This window comes from Ylistrum balloti, unplaced genomic scaffold, assembly GCF_031769215.1.
Source record: "Ylistrum balloti isolate Yb309-2 unplaced genomic scaffold, AGI_CSIRO_Ybal_v1 Utg372878, whole genome shotgun sequence".
Classification (NCBI taxonomy): domain Eukaryota; kingdom Metazoa; phylum Mollusca; class Bivalvia; order Pectinida; family Pectinidae; genus Ylistrum; species Ylistrum balloti.
In genome coordinates, this window is record NW_026783176.1 from 1 (window position 1) to 24,403 (window position 24,403).

At 40.4% G+C, this 24,403-nt stretch overlaps 9 protein-coding genes across 9 annotated transcripts; 4 read left to right on the top strand and 5 right to left on the bottom strand.

Moving 5' to 3' along the window:
* Positions 1–33: 33 nt before the first annotated feature.
* LOC132564807 (tRNA pseudouridine synthase A-like) lies at positions 34–338 on the bottom strand (the record flags this gene model as incomplete). The annotated part of the gene is made up of 1 exon (XM_060229432.1): positions 34–338. A coding segment is annotated over exon 1 (305 nt), but the record flags the coding sequence as incomplete, so codon positions are not given.
* A 4,222-nt stretch (positions 339–4,560) lies between these two features.
* LOC132564808 (tRNA dimethylallyltransferase 1-like) lies at positions 4,561–5,535 on the bottom strand. The gene has a single exon (XM_060229433.1). It carries the CDS (start codon positions 5,533–5,535, stop codon positions 4,561–4,563), a length of 975 nt encoding a protein of 324 aa, XP_060085416.1.
* A 2,295-nt stretch (positions 5,536–7,830) lies between these two features.
* Positions 7,831–8,925, bottom strand: LOC132564809 (phosphoserine aminotransferase-like). Its single transcript, XM_060229434.1, has one exon. It carries the CDS (start codon positions 8,923–8,925, stop codon positions 7,831–7,833), a length of 1,095 nt encoding a protein of 364 aa, XP_060085417.1.
* A 25-nt stretch (positions 8,926–8,950) lies between these two features.
* LOC132564810 (glucose-6-phosphate isomerase-like) lies at positions 8,951–10,528 on the bottom strand. Its single transcript, XM_060229435.1, has one exon. The coding sequence runs from the start codon at positions 10,526–10,528 to the stop codon at positions 8,951–8,953; it is 1,578 nt and encodes a 525-aa protein (XP_060085418.1).
* A 76-nt stretch (positions 10,529–10,604) lies between these two features.
* On the top strand, positions 10,605–12,032 carry LOC132564811 (proline--tRNA ligase-like). The gene has a single exon (XM_060229436.1). It carries the CDS (start codon positions 10,605–10,607, stop codon positions 12,030–12,032), a length of 1,428 nt encoding a protein of 475 aa, XP_060085419.1.
* Positions 12,033–14,088: 2,056 nt separating this feature from the next.
* Positions 14,089–16,383, bottom strand: LOC132564812 (5-methyltetrahydropteroyltriglutamate--homocysteine methyltransferase-like). The gene has a single exon (XM_060229437.1). It carries the CDS (start codon positions 16,381–16,383, stop codon positions 14,089–14,091), a length of 2,295 nt encoding a protein of 764 aa, XP_060085420.1.
* Positions 16,384–17,360: 977 nt separating this feature from the next.
* On the top strand, positions 17,361–18,701 carry LOC132564813 (homoserine dehydrogenase-like). Its single transcript, XM_060229438.1, has one exon. The coding sequence runs from the start codon at positions 17,361–17,363 to the stop codon at positions 18,699–18,701; it is 1,341 nt and encodes a 446-aa protein (XP_060085421.1).
* Positions 18,702–19,463: 762 nt separating this feature from the next.
* On the top strand, positions 19,464–22,208 carry LOC132564815 (DNA polymerase III subunit alpha-like). The gene has a single exon (XM_060229439.1). It carries the CDS (start codon positions 19,464–19,466, stop codon positions 22,206–22,208), a length of 2,745 nt encoding a protein of 914 aa, XP_060085422.1.
* Positions 22,208–23,866, top strand: LOC132564816 (ATP-dependent DNA helicase RecG-like; the record flags this gene model as incomplete). Its single annotated transcript, XM_060229440.1, has 1 exon — positions 22,208–23,866. A coding segment is annotated over exon 1 (1,659 nt), but the record flags the coding sequence as incomplete, so codon positions are not given.
* Positions 23,867–24,403: the final 537 nt, after the last annotated feature.

The window sequence follows — 24,403 nt, forward strand, 5'->3', positions numbered from 1 at the left end:
TGGTAGTAGTATGTTCGAGAAATCGCTGAGTACCTTGCATGAAAACCATCGGGAACCTGCTTGGAATACAACACAAGCACCGTACTTGGAAGTATAGTGTTTAGAACATACGCAAGCTTCCGCGGTGGAATTTTTGTTTCGTCCACAAAGAAGTTGACATACGAACGCTCTGCGTGAACCCCGCTATCTGTTCGTGCTGCTCCTGTGATGTGTATCCGCTTTGCATAAATATTTTTCAGCGCCTGTTCTATTGTCTCCTGGACTGTTGGAACAGCACTTTGTACTTGAAATCCATGGTACGGAGTTCCCTCATAGCTTATACAAAGCAGTATATTCATATTACTATGCTTCTAACTCAGTCTTCACAAGATCGAATAACTCTCGTACCTGAGATAAAAGCGCTGAGGGTTTTTCCTTGCTTGCCTTTCCTACACCAAACATATTACTTAATATAGCAAGTATTTTCTCTAACTCTTCTTTTCTCTCCTCTCCTCCAACAGATTTCGAATAGTAAAATTGCAGCCATGCATACATGTACACCGTTCCATCAAAGCCATAATCTTTATCTGTATCTGGCCCTATATTTTTGAGATTAGTAAATGCATCTTGACCATTTTGATAAAAAGCAAATACTTTTCTATAAAAAAATGCTGACTTACGATAGAAAATCCTCATCATGTCTTGAAACGTATCACCATAGCCACAACGAAAAAGAAGTTTTGCTATCCAAGCAATGCGCAGTGTTACAATAGCCAAACGAGCATCTGGGTAATTTTTTTCATGAAACTGGGAATAGGTTCCCAGCGCAAAGAGATAGGCACATAGCGCAGAAAGCAAACTGCGTTTTTTTGTAAAATCTGGAACTTGATTAAACAATGAAGAGGCGTATTGCATTCTCGCAGTACTAGCGTTATCTCTTCTTATGTTAACCAATGTAAGCTTGCTAAGTTTATCTATTCTTTCTCCTGCAAGGCAGCTAAAATAACATACGTTGCAGGTGATAACATTGTATATCATAGGTTGCATAGTCCCGTATTCCTGAGTCTGAATATACTGCCTGTGCAAATCAAGTTCTAACTGACCAGCATCCATCCTGCCCCTCCCCATTCTTAGCTCTTCCTTAAATATGTCTGCATCACATGCAGGGCAAGATATGGGGGTAGAAGAAAAGAAACTAGCGCCTTCTCTTATGTCGTCGCTACCTTTGCTGTTAAGGTCTATCATTTTATAGCATCCCTATAGAGTATTACTGTAGAAACAGCATACTCTTTTTCGTGAGAGATAGAAAGCAGACTGTGCTGCGCCCTGTTTTGCTTCATTGCCACTTGTGCTGTTCCCAGTAACTGTAAACTGGGCTTTCCGTGCTTATTCTTGCTAAGCACAATATCCTTTAACAGAACAGGAACGCCTAGGGCTTTTATGCATGCTTCTTTCGCAGCAAAAAAGCCTGCTAAACTAGCCACCGCTTGTATCTCTACTTTTGATAATAGCATGATCTCGTCTTTTGTAAAATATCTTTGCAATAGCCTTGGCTGCTCCAGCCACTTATTCATACGTGCTATCTTTACCAAATCAACGCCTATTCCTATTAGCATTGCGCGTGCTCTATGAAACAATAATTTTTATGCATTACTCAATATCTGTATTTACTGGCGACACTTGTGGCACCTGGTCATCATTTGAGTTATAATTATCATCTTCTATAGTTGCCGGAGGATTATCTACCTCAACATCGTCGGGGAATGTAATTGTTGTAAGTGTTGGAGATTCAGCCTGGCTTTGAACAATGTCTTCTATAAGTACATACAGCTCTGTAGGTTGAAGGGATGAGATTACAATATTATCCTCTTCCACAATTGTGGGCAGTAGCGTGTATTCTCCGGGGCTTGCTATACTTGAAGCATCTACATTAATGCTTGGGACGTACTGATCAATGCTTGCTCTGTCTCCACGTACGATAAGAGTAGCACGAGGTATGCTTGATGCTACAGAAAACCTAGAAGGGAGATTTTGCACTTCAATGAGAATGTTGTTTATAGTACGTACAGCAGTAAGCCGTTCTATCCTTACCAGCACTTCTACTTCATCTGGATCATATATTACTACTGAGGCATCGGGAATCTCTAAGCGAACTGTACTGGTAAAATCACTCGTCTCGTTTATTAAGTTTATGCCTTGGGTACTTACTTCACTCATACCTGAAACTATTGTGCGCGGACCTGTTACTCGAATAGTCTGCGGTTGCAATTCCCAGCCCTGTATATCGTAATCGAGTGGGGGTGTGTTAAAGAACACCGGACTCACATTAATGCTCCTAGATATTTTCTGCTCTAATATTCCCTCTATTGATACAGGATCTAGTTCAATCTCAATATCATTCATGCCTTGAAACACACCATTACGAATAACTTGTACTACTTCGGTGTATGTTCCGTCGTTGTCGTGCAAAGAAAAATCAACATTTGCAGAAATGTTTTCTGGGTTTAACTGGGCCAGGGATGCCCTGCTACCCTTAAGGAGAACAGAAATAGTTTTTGGTGGAGGTTCCACAAATGTTAATCCAGACCTTACTTTTGCAGAAAGAGGAATGAGAAAATATTTTTCGCCAGTATTGATTACTAAAGAGTAGAAAAAATAAAGCAGTAGAGCAAAACACAAAGAGACAATATACTCTATTACTGTGCGTAAACGTGATTTTATCATACAAGTTCTAGTGTTAGCTCTTCCCTCTGCACGTCGATACTGATAAGCGAGTTTTCAAGTATTAACTGTGTGTATTTGCAAGCTAGGGATATGCTTATATCATAAAAGAGCTGCCCCTTATATGCAAGTGATATCGCTGAATTTTGCTCTGATAAAACAATAACTGCTGCATCACTATTCTGCGATATCCCTAATGCAGCTCTGTGCCTGGACCCCAACTGAGGTGGTATTTCTTTTTCCAACGACAGAGGAAGGAAGCAACCCGCAAACTCTATTCTGTCTCCCTTAAGAATAACGGCGCCATCATGCAGTAAAGTATTATGTGAGAAGATGCTTATAAGCAGTTCGCTACTCAATAGAGCATTCAGCTGTATCTTACTTGGTATAATCCCTTCTAAAGCTGCTTTCTTTCGAAAAATAATAATTGCTCCTCGCTTCATGTTTTTTAGTAGCTCTATGGATTTCTGTATTTTACTAAAATCAGGGAGTGTAATATTTCTACGTGACTGATTCATAAAGAATATCTGCTTTGTAATGGCCGCTCGTAGTTCAGGCTGAAATACTATAAGCGCCCCCAAAACTAAAATAAAAACCACGCTGTTTAAGAACCATAGCAAGGCTTGAAGGTTGAGCAAAAATGCAGCAGCGTATATTATAACAATACTAGCTACTCTTAGCAACAGAAGATTAGAGTGTATTGATTTAAGAAATGAGTAGATATAAAAAAATAAAAAGCTTAGGCTTAGCACATCGAGTGCTTGTATAAATATATTGTATATATCAAACTGAGCTATTTCACTAGACATTCTTGCCCCCAGTCGTACTCCTAGAAAATAATATAGGTACACATACCATTTTCACGCCAAATGCTTACATATGATATATAACGTAATATATGAATCGCAGGACAGTACACAGAACAACTTACAAAATGTTCATTTCGTAGCCTGCGACACTATGCGCCACAACCCAGTTACTTTTTCTTTTTATGTCTATTCTGTCTGAGTTTCTTCTTAAACTTATGCTTGGATATTTTTTTTCTTTTCCGTTTTCTACCGCAAGGCACGTTTTTTCCCCTTTATATATATCATCTTATTTACCTATACACCATACAACACAAGATGCATTCAAAAATTCTCTTTTTCCTGTTGTACCAATATCACACCTATGAATTAAGAACTAAGAGCATCGGTAGAACCAAGGAAGAATATATCATTGATATCCTTTCTATCTCCATGTGGAAATTCCATTGCTTGTAACTTTTCAGGAAGCGCACTCTTGTCATCAAGCACCCCTACAGCAAATGCAGCAAGTATAGTGTATTTTGTACTATCCACTTTAAGCTCTGTATACGCCTTATCATATTCTAAACCACTCATACCGTGCGTGTAGAGTCCTAGCTTTCTTGCTTGAAATGTTAGGGATGCCCAAGCAAAACCAGTGTCAAACGCTGCAGTTCTTTCAGCGGAACTTCCGTCATCAGCGTGCAACTTTGCAATGAAAAAGCCAAGCAAGGAGGCATTCTGTACCCATAACTGATTAAACTCGAACAAAAGTTTGATATATCTATTAAAATCTTCACTCCCATTCTCTGAAAGTATAACACGCCATGGCTGCATATTCATAGATGAAGGAGACCAACGTAAAGATTCTCCAAGAATTTCTACTACTTCTTTTTCTAGGCGATGCTGCTTAAACGCCCTAGGTGACCATCTTTGTGAAAAAAGCGGATCTATGTCTTTCCTTATATTTCTTCTGCTGTAATCAACAGTGTATGCATCAGTATTAATTAATGTTTTCTTTTTGTCCATTTTCTATATTATATCATAGATTCCTATTTCTATTGCGTATGCTTCCTTATGTACGTACAGTATGCGCTAAGCTATAGAGAGTACTACAGAGGCTCTCTACCTGCTGTGTATCTCCTAAATCACAGTGCTGGACTGCATGAAAACGAGCAAAGAAGCTTATCTGTCTTTTTGCGAATCTTCGTGTGTGCTTTTTTATAAGCTCCTTACTTTGCTCGGAATCTTCTTTACGCATTGCTTTATGAAGAGACCATGCCTTCACTATATCTTTGTTTGAAAGAAGCTCTTGAATTCCAATGGTTCGGTACACATTGTGAGACGAACGTATCCCTGAACTCCATAGGGTGTACGCCTCCTGAACGATACCCTGCTCCCACATCTTCTCTACCCTTTTATTTATTCTTTCATAGAGCTCCTGTCTACTTCGTAGAAGAGCAAATACATGTACAGGGCGTAATGTGTGTTCTTCTATCCGCTTGTAGCTGCTCAAGAGTCTTCCCCCATAACGTAGCACACCCAATGCTCTCAGTATTCTCTGTGTATCATTGGAGGATATGCTACATGCATACTCGGGGTCCCGGGTGCATAACTCAGAGTAAAGGTGGGGTAAGCCCTTGTTTGCATGCTCATCTACCAGCGCCTCGTGCAAGGCTCGCGGAATTTGAGGGCTTGTAGGTACCCCCCTCCATAAATGATAGAGGTAGTACGCTGTTCCTCCTATCACTATAGCTGTGTTACCCCTTGCTTGAATTTGCTTTAACAATGCTAGTGCTTGCGAACAAAACTGAAATACAGTATACGTATCTGTTATCTCAACAGTCTCCGATAAATGGTGCGGAACAAGCTTCTTGAGTGTAGCATCTGTCTGGGCACTGGCTATAGGAATTGATTTGTACACCTGCCGAGAATCTGCCACAATAAGTTCTATGGCATCGCCTGCTCCGTTAGCAGATTGCTGTTTCCAGTAGTTATATAATGTTTGTATAAACTCTGTCTTCCCAACACCAGTAGGACCAAAAAGCATGAACACTGGTTTTAGAAAGCGAGAACCTATATCCACGATAAATATAAGGTAGTATTTTAGCCCGCGAACTTATAAAGGACACAACTATGCATACGCATGCTCAATCTATTTTTAATTTATATACAACTTCTTTATTAAAAATTTCTCGGAATGCAATGCTTGTTGCTTTTTCGTTCCCAAACTCACTTTTATATTCTTTAGTAAGGGAGGAGCTCTGATCTTCTAGAGTTGTAGGGTTGTAGGCTGCGCGTATTTCTGTTATTTGCTTAGATCTTTTTATAACAGCAGATACTATTTCGTAGATATTGCCCTTGTAATTAATTAAATCATTCAATGGTATTGCCATACTTTTATTATGCTACGTATTGCCACTCTTGTCAATGTCTCTACTTGGACAACATGCTTTTTCAATGTGTATATAACATTGAATACCCGCGGATTGTGGTAGTTATAAAAACGTAGAACCTGATAAAAAGTATGTAGTGTATTGACGCGGCACCTGCTGTGCCGTATTCCTTGGCACTCCCCCCTCTTTGTTTTTTTTTTTTTTTTTTTGTAAGCTACCCGTGCTTTATGTTTCTTCCTTTTTCTTCATTTCTACGTTTGCATTAAAATTTGCTATAGGCAACACGATTGCGTTTATACCCACCTTTATAGAAATATACGTTATATATTCTCTCGTGTACGGATATATAACAGCTGGCGAATTATGTTCTGCAAAATAACTCCATTGACATCTCTCGATCACCAATTGTATTGCTTTTTTCTATCTTAAAAGAGCTACACCCAATATGCTTATAATTTGTTTTCTGTGTTCTTCTCTGATATAATAATTTTTTGTTGTACATGTAAAGATGTTATTTTTTCATCATATCCATAATTATTTTCCATGCTGAAATCTATATCAGGAGACTATTTAAGTTCTGGGGACCTGCTTACAGACGCCTCAGGAAAAGCATTGCTTTCAATTGTATCGTTACTTGCTTACTGTATCTATTTTTACTTGCTCATGCTACACCGCTATATTTCCTTTTGTGTACACTTCAGGAATATTCTCGATTACAGTATTAGGAAAAGCAGAAATATCGAAACTATTAACAGCACGCTACTTCGTAGTCTCTATCGTAGTCCCTGCGATATATTGGGGGTACACATAAGGATGCCCCCTTCTATATACTCTATCTATCGCACGTGTATCCAAAAGCTCCAAATCACTTGTGCCTAATATATATTGTTCCGGAAGAACATGCATATGTGATACATCAAAATTCCTCATGCACTCATCTATAATACCCATTATACCGCTCCTTGCTCATGGGCTTCACTTGTCGATTGTGATCGTATAAAATTCTTACACGATACAAAGCACTTACATTACTTAAACGAGGTGATATATTCTTACCTTCGCCTCTTTTTCTTATACATTGCAGAATTTTTTTACATAGATCAACAATATTCCCATGCGAAACTCTGAGATCATCGCTTTCATTTGTGCATTTACTCTAGTATATTAGCTCTTTCATTCTTTGATACAAAGAATAGTGCTATAGTATTCATAATACATGCATACTACCTATCCAGTTCTTTTTCTCGTATATAGCATACAAGACTCGTTTGCAATAAGATCTTTCTTTTAGCTTTAGCGTATGAAATTCTGAACGTGCTCCGTTACTATTATAATCAAACATATCTAAAATACATTTCATTTATAGCCTCTTGTATAAAATATACTGCTAGCCATTTACTGCACGATGTTAGCAATATGGATATTATGTATTTTCACTGTACAAGTTACTCTTATCTAGCGCTTTCCACTCTACACATAGATATTTCTGTTGCAAGAACTACTTGTACACAGCTCTACGGAGATAGTACAAGCATTTTAATGGATATCGCCTATTATTGTTTTATATGTATAACTTTCATTTTATTCTTAATAATATGCAATATTGTATGCAAAAGTACATAATTCACAAAGTTTTTCACTGTTCTCTATTGATTTGTATACATATTTATTACGTTTAAGGTATAATAACTATGTGGTACCTATTCTCATTTTGTGCGATGCTTCCTATGAGGTACCACATAATAAGTGCGGTGTTTTTAACACTGCACTTATTTCTCTATTCCTCCGCGTATAAACACTTTGCCTATATAACGCAAGATCTTGCTGACACGCCTTAGTAGTATGCACGAAAAGCATGTACGGTATTCTAGGTGTATTTTAGTGGGATGTGATGTGTAGTGATTTACGACTTTTATGGAAGCACTCAGCACTACACTGGAGCTACAAAGTTAGTGCTTGCGTCTAAATGCATGCATGCATGCCACTAACGCTTCCACATTCGCTAGGCTTACCGCATTATAGAGCGAAGCCCTACAGCCTCCTACAGAACGGTGTCCTCGTATACCTATAATCCCGTGTTCACCTGCCATAGCAATAAATTTATCTTCAAGATCAGTGCTAGGAAGTGTAAATACTACATTCATGTCCGAACGATACGCTTTTTTTACAGGACAGGTATAGAAACCGTTGCTACTATCCACCGCTTCGTAGAGTGCTTCTGCTTTCTTTTGGTTCATGCTCTCCACCGCTTCTAGGCCACCAATAGAGATAATGTGATCTAGCACTAATTTGAATACCCACACCGAAAATACGGGGGGGGTGTTGTACAGCGAATGAGCCGTTGCATGCTTCTTGTACGAGAGGTATGAGGGTAATGCTTCTTGGGATTGCGAAAGGAGATCTTTGCGAATAAGTAGCACGGTAAGCCCAGATGTTCCAATGTTTTTCTGTGCCCCTGCATAGATCAATCCATACGAAGCGAAGTTTCGCCTTCGACTTAATATATCACTGGACATGTCTGCAAGAACTGGTATGCTCGCATCTCTGAACTGAGGGTCCTCCTTCCACTGCAGTCCCTGTATAGTTTCGTTGCTTGTAATGTGCACATACGCACTGCTACTGTGTAGCTGTACGGTATGTGGTGCTGGGGTTATAGTATATTTTGCGTGCTCTGCATGACGAAAAACTTTCACCTCGGTTTTACCCTTTGCTACCTTTACTGCATCTTCATATGCTTTTTCTCCCCATGCACCAGTTACAATATAATCTGCCGTGCTCCCTGCACCCAGTAGGTTATACGCAAGCATAGCAAACTGCAGTGTTGCTCCACCAGAAAGTAAAAGCACCTGATACGAGTCATCAAGATCCAGTAACTGTAAGAATGTGTCTCTAGCCTGCTGATGCAAATCCTGATACATCGCTGACCTATGGCTAGCTTCTAAAAGAGAATAATGAGTACCGTTGTAATCGAGCAGTTCTTTTTGAGCTTTGAGTAGAACTTCCTTGTAGATCGCTGCTGGTCCAGGAGAAAAATTATGCACCATATATTGCGGTACCTGTCATAGTACCCTAGCCCTCAAAGAGAAGATCGGCCATGCTACGTAGGAGGGGAGATGCTTGATTATTGAGTACTGTATCTGTAAGCACCTTCCCTAGTTGCACCCCTTCCTGATCAAAAGAATTAATATTCCACAGAAAGCCCTGAAACATCACTTTATTCTCAAAATGAGACAGCAAGGCACCAAGTACAGATGGTAGCAATTTTTTTGCATAAAGAACACTTGCGGGCCTTCCTCCCTTAAATACCTTGTGAGGATTTTCACTTGCCTTTCCCATGGTAAATGCAATAATTTGTGCGGCAAGATTTGCAAGTAATTTTTTTTGACTTGTAGATGATGCGTATTCTATATCTCTGCCTATTTGGGATTGCGCAAAGGCTATGAATTGCAGTGGCACTATATCTGTACCCTGATGGAGGAGCTGATAAAAACTGTGCTGTCCATTGGTACCAGGTTCTCCAAAAATAACCGGGCCCGTACTGTAATTGAGAGCGGCTCCACTTCTGTTGCTCTGCTTGCCATTGCTTTCCATATCTAACTGCTGTAAATGTGCCGGAAAGCGGTGCAATGCCTGGCTGTAAGGAAGCACTGCCGTGTAGGGGTAGCCTAGAATGTTTCTTTCGTAGACACCTATTAAGGCATCGATAAGAGCAGGGTTACTCTCTACCCCTGCCTTGTATATAAGAGCATCCGCTGCATGCATGCCATCTAAAAATTGACTAGGAACTTCTTTTCCAAAGGCTAGAAACAGTATGCAAAGGCCCACTGCGCTGCTTACCGAATAGCGACCTCCTATATAATCGTCAATAAAAAAAGAATCTAGATATTCACTCGATTGAGCAAGCGGGCTACTTTCTGAAGTTACACAGACCATGTGTTTTTTTGGATCACGAATACCCCCTCTGCTAAGCCAATCCAATGCTAACGCTGCATTGGTGAGGGTTTCTTGTGTCGTCCCGCTTTTTGATACTAAAATAAACAGAGTGTGCTCTGGATCGGCATCTGCTAATTGAACAGCAGCATCATCGGGGTCTACATTACTGATAAATCCGACTTTTCTTCTTGTGGCATTGCCTTCAATGCTGTCTACATAGGGCTTAAGAGCTAGGTATATAGCTCTGGGGCCTAGATCTGAACCCCCTATCCCTATCTGAATGAACGTACGGAAGGGTTTCCCAGTACTCCCTGTTATCTGCTCGCTATGCACTTTCTCAGCAAAATCAGCACAGCGCTCTCGCTCTTCTCGGTAAAAAGCATGGTAATCTCTTCCGTCCTGTACCACTGCAGTATCAAGCTGACCGCGAAGTGCGTGATGCAAGACCATGCGCTTTTCGCCCGTATTCATTGTTTCACCATTTGCAAGTTTCGTAAACTTTTCCTTTACCTGCTGTTCTTGTGCCAATTCGAATAATAAGGATAGAATACTATCATCAACCTGCTTTGCTGCGTAGTTATATTGATATTCAGCACCTTTCACATTGTACTTTCGTATACGTTCCTCGCTGAAATGTTCAAAAGAAAACATATTGCACTTTTGCAAAGCCTTAAAGCGGGAACATTCTGTGAGATTCTTATATTCAACTGCCATACCTTAAGTATAGTATGTTGCTTACTTTGAGACAAGTACCACAATTCCTCTTAGTACGATACTGTATACTGTAGATATGGCTGACACTATTACCTCTATGGATGAGGATTTCTCAGAATGGTATATTGATCTTGTTCTCAAAGCTGAACTTGCAGACTATAGTCCAGTAAAAGGGTGTATGGTTATTCGCCCTCGTGGGTATGCACTGTGGGAGCACATGCGTGAAGCATTGGATGCTGAGTTTAAGAGGACAGGGCATAAAAATGCTTACTTTCCGCTGCTTATACCAGAGCACTTTATTGCAAAAGAGAAAGAGCATGTGGAGGGTTTTTCCCCTGAACTTGCTGTAGTTACCCATGCTGGAGCAGAAAAACTAGAACAACCTCTTGTTCTCCGCCCTACTTCCGAAACTATTATTTGGAGCATGTACAAGAAATGGATACATTCGTATCGAGATCTTCCCATACTTATAAATCAATGGGCCAATGTTATTCGCTGGGAAAAGCGGACTCGTCTTTTTCTAAGAACAACAGAATTTTTATGGCAGGAAGGACATACAGCACATCAAACACGCACAGAAGCTATAGAAGAGACACTCTGCATGCTTGGTATATATAGGGATTTTGCTGAGAAAGTGCTAGCTCTTCCTGTGCTTTCTGGCAAAAAAACAGAAGAAGAGAAATTTGCTGGTGCAGTAGACACATACGCTGTAGAAACCTTGCTCCAAGATGGGAAATCTTTGCAGGCTGGCACTTCACACTTTTTAGGTCAAAATTTTGCAAAGGCCTTTGACGTGCAGTTTCAAAATGAGCATTTGGAACTTGAATATGTGTGGGCGAGTTCTTGGGGGGTGTCAACCCGACTTATCGGTGCCGTTATTATGACCCATTCCGACAACAAGGGTTTAGTGCTTCCTCCGCGCATAGCACCCGAAGAGGCGGTGATTATACCAATATATAAGCAAGACAGCAAGGGAGTGGTACTGAGAAGAGTTATTGAGCTTAAATCACAATTACAGAAGCATTTTCGTATAGAATTAGACGACAGCGATACACAAAAACCTGGATGGAAATTTGCAGAATGGGAACTCAGAGGGACCCCAGTACGCATAGAGCTTGGACCACGAGATGTAGAACAGAACTGTGTAACGCTGGTATGTCGCGATAATGGTGAAAAACTACAGGTGACATATAATGAGTTAGAAAGCCGCCTATCCTCGCTTCTTGCAGAAATACAGAACCGTCTTTATAACAAGGCGCTTGCATTTCAAAAAGAACACTCACATCACCCAAGCACCTATAAAGAGTGCACAGAACTATTAAACGGTAAAATACCTGGCTATATTTTTGCACCATGGGATGGAACAAGAGAAACAGAAAAAGCAATAAAAGAAGAGACAAAGGCTACTATTCGCATAGTACTGGATACAGAGACTGCACATACGCAGTGTCTTTACAGCGGAAACCCAGCAAAGCACATGGCAGTCTTTGCAAAAGCATATTGATGCAGAAATTGGCTTCTCTTCCCTCATATACGCAGCGCTCACAATCGCACAATCGCAATGCACGTGCAAGAACAAGAGCGTAGCGCGCCTTAAGACACGCTACAATAAAGCACATTACGATAGAGAGCTATTTTGAGCAGTAAAGAAACGTTGAGTTATTCTTTGAAATTCTTCCTGATCGCTGCCTCTCATGCAAAGATCAATAATCATTCTTCCTAATGGATCTAGCTTATCATCTTCAAGATACTGGGTAAGCTCTTTCTTAAAGAAATCATTTATTTGCTTCGCCCCTATATCATAGGCCTCTACCCCTACCTCTACCTGCTCGTCTACTCTTAGCAAGCCTACAGGTATTGGTTTGTTGTTGAATTTAAGACACTCGGGAGTTCTGCCGAGCAATGGAAAACGTGAAGGAATAAGCTGTTCTTTTTTATAGCGAATCCCACCTCTTCTTGCAATGATTTCTCGTGATGTCCACTGAGCAGCAAATCCAACATGAAATGCTCCCACAAACTGATTAGGTATAAGGATAAATTTTGTTTCAAGGGTATCCTGTATTTGCCTTAGGAGTATGTTTGCTTGCTCTACCCTCGTTCCTATAGAGAAGGGCCAGTACGATCCTACCCCTTCGCTTACTAATCCCTTGCCAGCAGTGATAATACTAGGATTTGAATGCCCTCTAGGAGCAACAAGTCTCCACAACCATGCTAAAGGAGGATCAAGTATATGTAGCATACCGAGAATACCATAGGTGGGATTTTCTTTTGTGCATCGAGGGGTTCTTACACCAAAACTTCTTATATCCACTTCCAATGGCCCATTTACTATGTGCGGAATATCCTTTCGTGGAACCACAACCCTAGGATTAGGGCAGGGCGTGTCTGGAGCATCTAAGCTATGCTCCCAGAGCAGTGCTGTAGCCCCCCTTTTCCCATCAATGTTCAGAAATAAGAGTGGATCGGGAGGTGAAATACACAGCTCTTCTAACTGAGGGTCGGTGCCATAATGCGTAAGGTGATCTACTCTTAAAAACCACGCGTCCTCTGCATCTTGTACTACTAGCTTTGATCCGCTAATCTTAGAAGGGTGTGCCATTCCCATATCATCCGTAAGGGGGTACAGCGTACATAAATCGTGCATGTCTAGTAGTATTTCGTCGTTATTGCTGGGGTTCCTTGCGAGCACCAGCAAACCCTGCTTTGTGTGAGGGTACTGTGTCATCTCTGTTTTTCCGCCACCCGAGGCACCCTCATGCATAATAACTATTTCACATTCATATGGGGTAACAACTTTTACCGTAGAGCAGTGCAGGGTAGTCCATTGTTTAGACTCATATTCACCAATATTTAACAGCATGCTGTACACACCCTTCTTAGCACTGGGACCTGGATAAAGGTTATAAGAAAATACCTCGTGAACTCCGTCTCTTCTGTTATGCACTACTACTTGTTTGGTCTTAAAATGAGTATGCCTAAAAGGAGGGGCAACAAATACCATGCCTCTTGGTTTTATTTTTTCGGTTTCAAGTTCGTCGATAGAGATAAAGCCTTGCAAATCTGCCAATGCGAGCGCAAAAAATGCTGAATTTTTTGGTACTATCGCCAAGCAGTAATACTGAAATTCTGAAGCACCTGCATAGAAGGGAACCACATACAAAGGCTGAGTTTTGAGCCATTCAAATGTTTCAAGCCGAATAGCAGCGAAGTCCATTGAGAAACTATCCTTAAAAGTGGGTTTATTAGTAGGGAGGGTATCAGCAATAACCATGGCGTTTGGATCTCTTCTTCTCATGTTTACGTGTCATAGAAATTTACTGAAAGGCCGTTTTTGCACCGTATAACCGAAATCTCTTTGTACTTCTTCTTGTTGGGAAGATCAAATTCCACATCTATAACATCCTTACCATGAAAGATTTCATTAATTAATTCTCTGCGTGAGCGTATAAAATTGAGCTGGGGACTTCTCTTTAATATAGCAAGTACATCCGCACCCAGATCAAAGCAATTTTCTATTTTCTCTAAAGACATCTTACTCCTCCTTTATACTAAGCGCAACACTATTTTCTTGTTCTAAGGAAATGAGCAGCACTTACCATGTTTCTTAACGCCAAAGATACTTCTTCCCATTGCCGAGTTTTTAGCCCACAATCTGGGTTTACCCAGAGTTGCTCATCGTTAATGTACTTCCTTGCTAGTTGTAACAATTCTATCATTTCTTCTGTTGATGGTATGCGCGGTGAGTGTATATCGTATATTCCAGGTCCTATCTCGTTTGGGTAGCTATGCTCCTTAAACGCCTCTAGTAATTCCATATCACTTCGCGATGCTTCTATTGAAATAACATCGGCATCTAAGTCTATAATAGTGCGCATAATTTCATTGAATTCGGAATAGCACATATGAGTATGGATTTGGGTTGTATCTTCCACACCAGAACTCGCTACCCTAAAACTTTTTACCGCCCAGTCTAAGTACTCTGAGTGCTTTTCAGATTGGAGGGGAAGGCCTTCACGTAGAGCTGGTTCGTCTACCTGTATAATTCCTATTCCTTCCTTCTCTAAATCTTCTATTTCATCGCGTACAAGCAGGGCAATTTGAAATGCGGTTTCGGACCTTGGAATATCATTTCTTACAAACGACCATTGTAGAATGGTTACTGGGCCCGTTAACATACCTTTCATTGGTTTTTTTGTTAGCGATTGAGCAAAGGATATCCATTCCTTTGTTATTGAAGTTTTACGCTGTAGGTCACCATAAATGATAGGTGGTTTTACGCATCGACTGCCATAACTCTGTACCCAACCATTGCTGGTCGATACAAAACCATCGAAGCGCTCCCCAAAATATTCCACCATGTCATTGCGCTCGGGCTCCCCGTGCACTAGTACATCCAGCCCCACTTCTTCTTGGAAATCCACCACTTTGCGTATCTCCTCTCGCATGCTGTCTTGATACTCTTGATACGAAATACTCTGCTTCTTAAAAGCAGCACGAATCTTTCGTATCTCTGCTGTTTGGGGGTAACTCCCAATAGTTGTGGTAGGAAAGAGAGGGAGTTGTAAACGCTGCTTTTGCGTTTCTTTTCGTTCAGAATAGGGGCTTTTCCTTTTCATCATAGCTTCATCTATTTCTGATACTCTCTTCTTTACCTCCGCTCTATGCACCTGCGTGCTACGTTCTCTCCGCTGCATAGCTTCATCATACTGAGCAATGGATGTTGCTACTGATTCCGCGCCTTTGCTTAGAGCAGATGTAAGGAGTTGTATTTCTTCTACTTTCTGTAATGAAAATGAAAGCCACTCGGCTATTTCTGCATCTAGCTCTGTCTCGCCTCGCACATCAAATGGGCAATGAAGCAGGGAGCATGAGGAGCCTATGTAGCATCTCTGCAATGAGTGCTCTGAAAGAAATGCATTGAGCGTAGAAAGTAAGGAGGAAATGTGAGCTTTCCATATATTTCTCCCATCAATAACACCAAGTGATATAGCTTTACAGCGTTTCGCAATGTATTCTGCTGTTTCAAAGGAAGAGCGTTGCAGGTCTATGTGGATAATATCAACTGCAAGTTCGGTAACAAGGTCTGCATTTATTGCAAGATCGTCGAAGTAGCTCGCTAAGAATATCTCGATTCCCTTATATGCATCTTTTACGGTTTTGTATGCGGTTTTGTACGCTTCTTGCAATTCTTTACTTAGAGTATACACAAGGTATGGCTCATCGAATTGCACTGTTGCAATACCCTTTTCGGTGCAAAACTCTGCTATAGAACAATACGCCTCTAGCAGACGAGGGAGCAGATCAAGGACCTTGCTACCATCACTGCTTTTTCCTAATAGTAAAAAGGAGATAGGACCAAGCAATACTGGTCGTATCTTTGTGGTCGCCCCTTTTTCTTTGATAATCTGCGCTGCCTCTTCAATGCTGTGCCGTAGCTTCTGTATCATAAGCGTTGGATCAAATAGTGTATCACGGGTAAATTCTGGAATTATATAGTGATAATTTGTATCAAACCACTTACTCATCTCCATCGCCTTGGTATTGTGATTTGCCCCTCTTTCTCCTCGTGCCATAGCAAAATAAAGACGGATAAAGTCGTCTTGTAGTGGCTTATAGCGTGGGGGGATGGCTCCAAAACCCACTATGCTATCTAGAACATGGTCGTACAATGAAAAATCGTTAACAGGTATTTCACTTAGCCCTGAATCGATAAGCAAGGATACATGCTTTTGCCGTAATGCACTACTCTCTTGCATAAGACTCTGTGCATCTATCTCGTTTTTCCAATACGATTCAAGCATCCTTTTTAATTCCCGCCGTTGCCCCATGCGCGGAAATCCTAATATGGTTCCCATGATTGTTGTGTTGTGTGTATTCACTGCTCCTCCTTCTTTGCAGTTATAATGAGTGTTTCAAAATCTGGATATTCTCTATCACTTGCATCTGTGTCAATGGATATATATTGAAATGCACATTCTTTCAGCCAGCATTCTATGTCACCGCTATCAAAGCCTAAGTGCATATCCCCCAAGACCTCTTTTAGCCACAGCTCGCTATGTATTTTAAGATCTAGGATGATAAGTATACCTCCCAGCGATAGCACTCTATAGCTCTCTTTAATTGCAAGCTCTGGATTTTGTACGTGGTGTAAGGAATGAGAAAAAAGTATTACATCTTGCGAGGCATCACCAAGTGTAAGAAGCTCAGCTGATGATACTTGAAAATCTAGTGTATGATCCTTTGTTATATCCTTGTGTAGTTTTTTTGCAATTTTAATTTGCCTTTCGTTAATATCAATGCCAAGCACAGTATTTCTCAGAGAAAACTCTTTTGCTAAGGTACCGTTGCCACAGCCGATATCAAGTATTCTTTTTCCTTGTATACTTCTCATCAAAGCTATCGCAAGAGAGTGATCGGTCTGCCCTGGAGAGCGTTTGTTTTGAGATTCTACACCCTCGTAAAAAGAGAGTTTTGCTTCTTTCTTCTTCTGTAGTATCTTATTTATTTGAAGCACATCTCGTTCGTACCATTCTTCCTTACTTGCAATTTGTAACATAAGCTGAAGAGCCTCCTGCTGAGGCCCCTTGTCTACATTCAAACGATAAAAAATATACTTTCCTCTTCTTCTAGAGTGCACAAGATTACTGAGCTTTAAGTTAGTAAGGTACGAGGAAATAATTGATTGCCCTAGCTGTAGTATTTCCTGCAGATCCTGTACCGAGAATTCGTTTCCATGCAAGGCTACTAGTATACGTCTTCTCCTCGGCTCACTCAGTACCTTATAGATTTTATCGTACACTGTATTCATTAGTTCTAGTATAATACAAAAAGAATGTTACCATTATGTATTGGAATTTTAGGATACGGGGAGGTAGGCAGCTCTCTTGCACGCTACTTATTGCATAATAAAGCTGTACTTGCAGAGCGAACAAACTGCATTATAGACATAAAGAAAATATATTCCCGTACTACGAAAAAAATTATCGATTCTGGCGTCCCTGCTTCACTTATCGCAGATTCCTGGCAGGCTGTAGTAAACGATAGTAGTATATCATGCATTGTCGAGCTTATGGGTGGCACAGACACAGCATTGGAATGCATTAGCACCTCTCTTAGGTTGGGGAAGAATGTTGTTACAGCAAATAAAGCAGTGCTTGCAGAGCATGGTGCAAGTATATGGAATATTGCACGGAAACACAGTGCATGTATAGGCTTTGAGGCTAGCTGTGGTGGTGGAGTTCCTATCATCCGTGCTATTACCGATGGTCTTATTGCCAATAAAATTACATCCATCATTGCTGTATTAAATGGTAGCTGCAATTTTATCCTCTCTGAAATGGATCAAAAAAACATTCCATTTGACACAGCACTCGATACCGCAACTCAACTTGGTATGGTAGAAGCCGATCCAGCACTAGATATTGAGGGGAAAGACGCAGCACATAAAATTGCTATTATGTGTAGCTTAGCGTATAATAGCCGAATTGATTTTAGCACTCTACAACAAAAAGGGATTAGTGAAGTAGAAAACATAGACATGCAGCTAGGTAAAAAACTTGGGTACCGTATAAAACTTATTGCAGCTGGTATAGATCTAGGAAACGAACTGTGCATTTGGGTGCACCCTGCCTTCCTTCCACACACCCATCCTCTCGCCTCTATTGACGGACCATATAATGCAATTAGTGTGCATGGAAGCATGGTAGGAAACACACTATATTCGGGTAGAGGTGCGGGAGGAAGGGCCACTGCTAGTGCGATAGTCGCAGATCTCATATCAATAGCTAATGGAAGTACAAAACAAAATTTTAACAGCACAGTGCAGTGGGCAGATCTTAATACATATTCAAGGCAGGGGGATATGAAGCAATTTACATGTGCTGTGTACCTTCGTCTCTTTGTAGAAGACGAGCTAGGCGTACTCGCAAAAATCGCCGCTATTCTTGCTGATAACAACATAAGCATTGCTCGTGTGCTGCAAGAAGATTCCCCTCACAGTAGTAGTACTGATGGAAATGCGCATTACGGTAACTCGGGCTACGCTACCCTTATCGTTATTACACACCTTACACAATGGGGCAACATTGAAAGATCTAAGCAGGGAATAGAAGCGCTCACTCAAGTTCAATCACCTATTGCCATGTATCCTATCATAGAACAGATACAAGATTAGACACTCAGTACGCTTGAGCGCCCATAGTGTAGTATTATTAAATTAGAATAATGTTCGTACACTTAAACAATCATTCTGACTATAGTTTACGACACAGTCTCTCAGACATAGATAAAATGCTAGATAGGGTCGTAGAGATTGGGCAGGATACTATAGCCTTAACTGATGAGGGGAATTTATTTGCGGCAGTAGAATTTACCAAAAAATGCAAAGAGAAAGCAGTAAAACCCATCTTAGGATGCGAAATAAACATAGAATATGAAGGAGAGGAATTACATAAAAGAGATTCCACAAAAGCCCTACTCCTCGCTAAAGATAAAGACGGCTTCGAAAACCTAAAACATATAAGCACAGCTGGCTATCTTGAGCATTTTTATTACTGCCCCCGAGTGTATTTCAATGAACTAAAGGAACTCAGCAAGGGTCTTTATTGTATTTTTCCTCAAAGAAACAGCAGAATATCTAAGGCTCTTGAGCTAGGGCATATTGATACAGCCCGAAAAGAGATATACAATTACAAGAATCTTTTTGAAAACAATTTATTTCTTGAATTGCAGAATCATAATCTTACTATAGAAGAACAACTGAATGAGCAGATACTTCAATTAGGGAAGGACTGCTCTGTCCCTGTAGTTGCCGGCAATGCCTGCTACTATCCTCGAAAGGATGATTCGTATGCCCATCAAAATTTATATAGAAAATGAAAGAGATAACTCTCTCTACCTTCCTAACGACCAATTTTACATAAAGAGTAGGAAGGAAATGGAACTCTGCTTTCCTAAGCTAGGTCATGCACTTGATATGACGCTAGAAATTGCACAGTCTTGCAATTTTTTTATGGAATTTATTGGGCCACAACTTCCTGCATTTCCTGTGCCATCCGAGTTCGACTCCCCTACCGAGTACTTACGCCATCTCACCATGAAAGGTATACAAAAACGTTACTCAACTATGACTGAAGAAATTACCCAGAGAACTGAATACGAACTTGAGCATATTATAAACATGGATTTTGGTGGTTATTTTCTCATTATTTGGGACATGATTCAATACGCAAAAAGAAATAAGATTCCTGTGGGGCCTGGCAGGGGCTCTGTTGCTGGTTCTATAGTGGCATACGCACTTGAAATTACCTCTATAGACCCACTCAAGTACGGACTACTTTTTGAACGATTTCTTAACCCAGAAAGAATTAGTATGCCTGATATAGACATAGATTTCTGCGCAGAGCAGCGACAACGCGTTATTAACTATATAAAAGAACGCTACGGGCACGACCATTGTGGACAAATTATTACTTTTTCTTCTCTTAAACCAAAGGGGGCTATTCGAGACGTTGGGCGTGCATTAAAAATACCTCTTGGAGAAGTAGATGAGATAGCTCAATTATTGCCCGAGAAATGCACAAGCATTCAAGAAGCTAAAGCAACCGAGCCTAAACTAAAAAATTTTAATTCTAACACCCATGCACAGCTCTTTGAGATAACCGAAAAAATCTTAGGACTGAAGCGCCATGCATCCATACATGCAGCAGGTGTAGTTATTGGTGCATATAAGCTAACAAAATTTACCCCGCTGTATAAAGATCGTAAAACCAACTCTGTGGCCACCCAGTACTCTATGAGTCATCTAGAAGACAGCGGGCTAGTTAAAATGGATATTTTAGGACTAAAAGCAATGACTGTTATAAGTCACACCGAAAGACTTATACAAGAAAAAAATCCTCATTTTTCTATGGAGACAATAGAGCGAGATGACTCCGAGGTTTTTACAATGCTTAAAGAAGGTAGGAGTGATGCGGTGTTCCAGTTTGAAAGTGAGGGGATGCAAAGGATCTTGCGTGCGGTACAACCCGATCGCATTGAAGAGCTTATAGCACTAAATGCGTTGTATAGACCTGGACCTATAAAGCTTATTGAAAAATACACCAACATAAAGCACCAAAAAGAAAGACCTGAATACATACACCCCTTGATGATGCCTATACTGGAGGAAACCTATGGTGTTATAGTGTACCAAGAGCAGGTGCTCAAAATAGCACAAACTATAGCAGGGTTTTCACTTGCAAAAGCAGACATACTTCGTAAAGCCATGGGAAAAAAACAAAGAGATGTTATGGAAAAAATGAAGGTTGAATTTATACAAGGGGCTATGGAAAGGGGGACAAGCAAGGAGAAAACAGAAGAAATTTTTACTCTGCTTGAGCCATTTGCTGAATATGGATTTAACAAATCACACGCTACCGCGTATGCCGAGCTTGCGTACCAAACCGCCTACCTCAAATGTAAATACCCACTTGAATACATGTCTGCAACATTATTTTCTGAGCAAAATAAAACAGATGAGCTGTCTAAATCTCTTGAGCTTTGCAAGGCCATGGGGATCTCCGTTCTTTCGCCCGACATCAACAGCAGCGAGTACGCCTTTACTATTGAAGGCTCTGCGCTTAGATACGGCCTATGTGCAATCAAAAACCTCAGTGACGAAATAAAGCGTCATATACCTCAAGAAAGACACAGAAATGGTGTGTATAGTAGTATTTTTAATTTTCTTGAACGCCTTCCCGACAAAAACTCCATAAAAAAAGCCGTTGAAATTGGTATTCCTTGTGGTTTCTTTGATCCTTTTTTTGAGAACAGAGAACAACTATACGCAAACCGATTAGCACTTATTGATGAAGGAAAAACACGGCAAGAATCAAAACGAACACAGCAAAGCTTGCTTTTTACCCATATGGGTAGCGATAAAGATATACACACTCTTCTTACACAAAATGAAGAAAAAGAAGAAATTATGTTGCAACTAGAAAGAGAATACTTAAACTACTATTTTACATATCACCCTCTACAAAAAATACAAAGGGAGTGGAAGCTGCATACTTCAATTAATCTTGCGTATCTTGATACATATTCTCAACACTCAAAGACTTCAAATAATTACCACTATCTTATCGCATACACAGACTCTGTAAAAGTATACTACCAGCACAACAGGAACTCCAAAAACAGTAATAAAGGGAGTGAAGAACAAAGCATGCAAAGGGTTCTAAAGGGTATCTTGCATGACTACAATGGCTCCATATCCTTTGTGTGCTACACTAACCCGGAAGATGATACAAACATTCCCGAACGTAGAGCCTGCGGGTTTTATGGGAAGGTAGAAAATTGGAAAAATGAGTGTTTACTTAGAGTGCATAAAATAATGACAATAGAAGAATTAATACAAGCACAGAAAAATGACCCAAAACCAGTAAAAGGGCTAAGCGATGGTATATACAGAAATCTTACAATATATGTTTCTAGCAAAGCAGATGCTAAGGATTTACAAAACCTCAAAACTACATTGATGGAATATATTGGAAAAGCACAGGTACGTATATTCCTTGAACATGAAGACAAAAGCCGTACAGCGCTTATACCTCCTTCTGGATTTACCGTAGATGCTAATAACGAAGTTCTCCTGTCTACGCTGAACGATAACCCTATGATCACCCAGATACACCTCTAATGTCAGTTTTTTCTGATCTTGACACTCCACTCATAGCCCTTGCAAGCCTGAGCAAACTACAAAAAGAAAAACTTGAATTCAATGGGTTATATCTACTCAAAGACTTAGTGGGTTTTCTCCCCGTGGAATATGAGGAACGAGGTGCTTTAAGTACCCTTGATAGTATAAAAGATCCTAATGCATCTATCCTTATTGCAATTACCGTGCATGCACACAGTTATCTTCGCTTCAAAAACAAAGGGGCAGTGCTAAAAGTTTGCTTTCATGATAGCAAGGAAAATATTGGAGAACTTCATTGTTATGGGAGAGAATTTATTAAAGATGTGCTCCCTGTTGGTAGCCAGGCGTTGATATGGGGTAAATTTACTCGACCGAAGTACAGAAACACGGTATTATCCTCTAGTAAATTTGAAATCATTCGTGACAAGCGTAGAGTATACAGTATTGTTCCCCGCTACCGCACCCTCTCTAAGATCTCTCAGACTACATTTTATTCACTTATGCAAAAAACCATGCTTAGTTGTGATATTGCCCCGCTGCACAATTACACAGAGCATGCCCCACACAGCTCCATTACAAGAAAAGAAGCCATACAGTGTGTGCATTCCCCATCTTCCCTGCATGCTTTAGAACAAGCACGTGAGACATTGGCGTTTGATGAAACGTTACTATTCCAACTTTCTCTTGCTCTTCAGGCCAACAAGACCAAAGAAATTCGTACGAACATAAGAAAGCAAAGACCTGCCCTTGTGCAGGATCTACGCCAGGCGCTACCATTTTCTCTTACGCAGAGTCAGGTAAGTGTTATTGATGAAATACATAACGATTTATTCTCACAATACCCCATGAGAAGATTATTGCAAGGGGATGTGGGTTCGGGAAAAACCATTGTTGCCTTTATCACTGCTTTATCTGTACTTGAAAACGACGAGCAGGTAATCCTCGTAGTTCCATCAGAGGCGCTAGCCCAGCAACATTATAGACGGATAGCAGAGTACATGCAACTTCTAACAGAAAAACTCCCCACTCTACGGCTTCATTACGCCTTGCTTACTGGCTCTACAAGCAAAAAAGAACGTGAGCAGCTCTTCAAGCAGATAGAAAAACAGGAAATACAACTAGTCATAGGAACACATGCATTGTATTCATCGCATGTTGAGTATAAAAATCTTACATATATCATTATTGACGAGCAACATCGTTTTGGCGTAGAACAGAGAAAACTATTGCTAAACAAAGGAAAGCACTGCGATGTGCTCCTTATGTCTGCTACCCCAATCCCTCGCACTCTAGCACTTACCGTCTATTCTGACCTACATGTAAGTACGCTAAAAGAAAAACCAGGAATACAACACCCTCCAAGAAATAGAATAATCAGCTTGCAGAAAAGAGGGAAGATGTACCCTCACATTCTTCACTACTTACAAAAAGGAGAACAGGTATTCTGTGTATTCCCTCAAATTGGTTCATTAAATGAAAAAAAGGATATAGTACAGATGAGCTCCCTTCTTACCATGTATGATGAGATACAAAAACAACTCTCCCCTTATTCTGTCGCTTTGCTGCATTCCAAAATTCCATATAAAGAACAGCTAGAGACAATGAAGCTCTTTGAGCAGAAAAAAATATCCACCCTACTCTGCACCACAATAGTAGAGGTAGGCATTGACATACACAATGCTACGCTTATGTGTATTTTTAATGCAGAACGTTTTGGTCTGGCAACGTTGCACCAGCTACGGGGGAGGGTGGGACGAGGTACACTTCCAGGGGAGGTTATTTTCATATATAGCGAGCATATAAGCAACATAGCGAAAGAGCGCTTAGAGGTTATTTATAAAAACACAGATGGCTTTGAAATAGCAGAGAAAGATTTATTGCTTCGGGGGCCTGGCGATATAAATCATATCGGAACACGACAGTCGGGTTCATTGCTTTTTCAATTTCTTCATTCGCAGATAAACACAGACATTTTATTTCGTTCAAAAGAGTTGGCGCAGCACATTGTAGCTACTGACCCTGAATTAAAAAGAGCCTATACATGCAAAATTAAAAAAATACTACAGAGTTACGATGGGTTGATTTGAGATGCTCTGTGCTAAGAACACAGAATGCTAGCAACAAAGATGTAGGAGTTATAACATACGTATGAAACGCCTTGTGATCTCAGGTGGCATATTTGCTAAGCAAAGTAT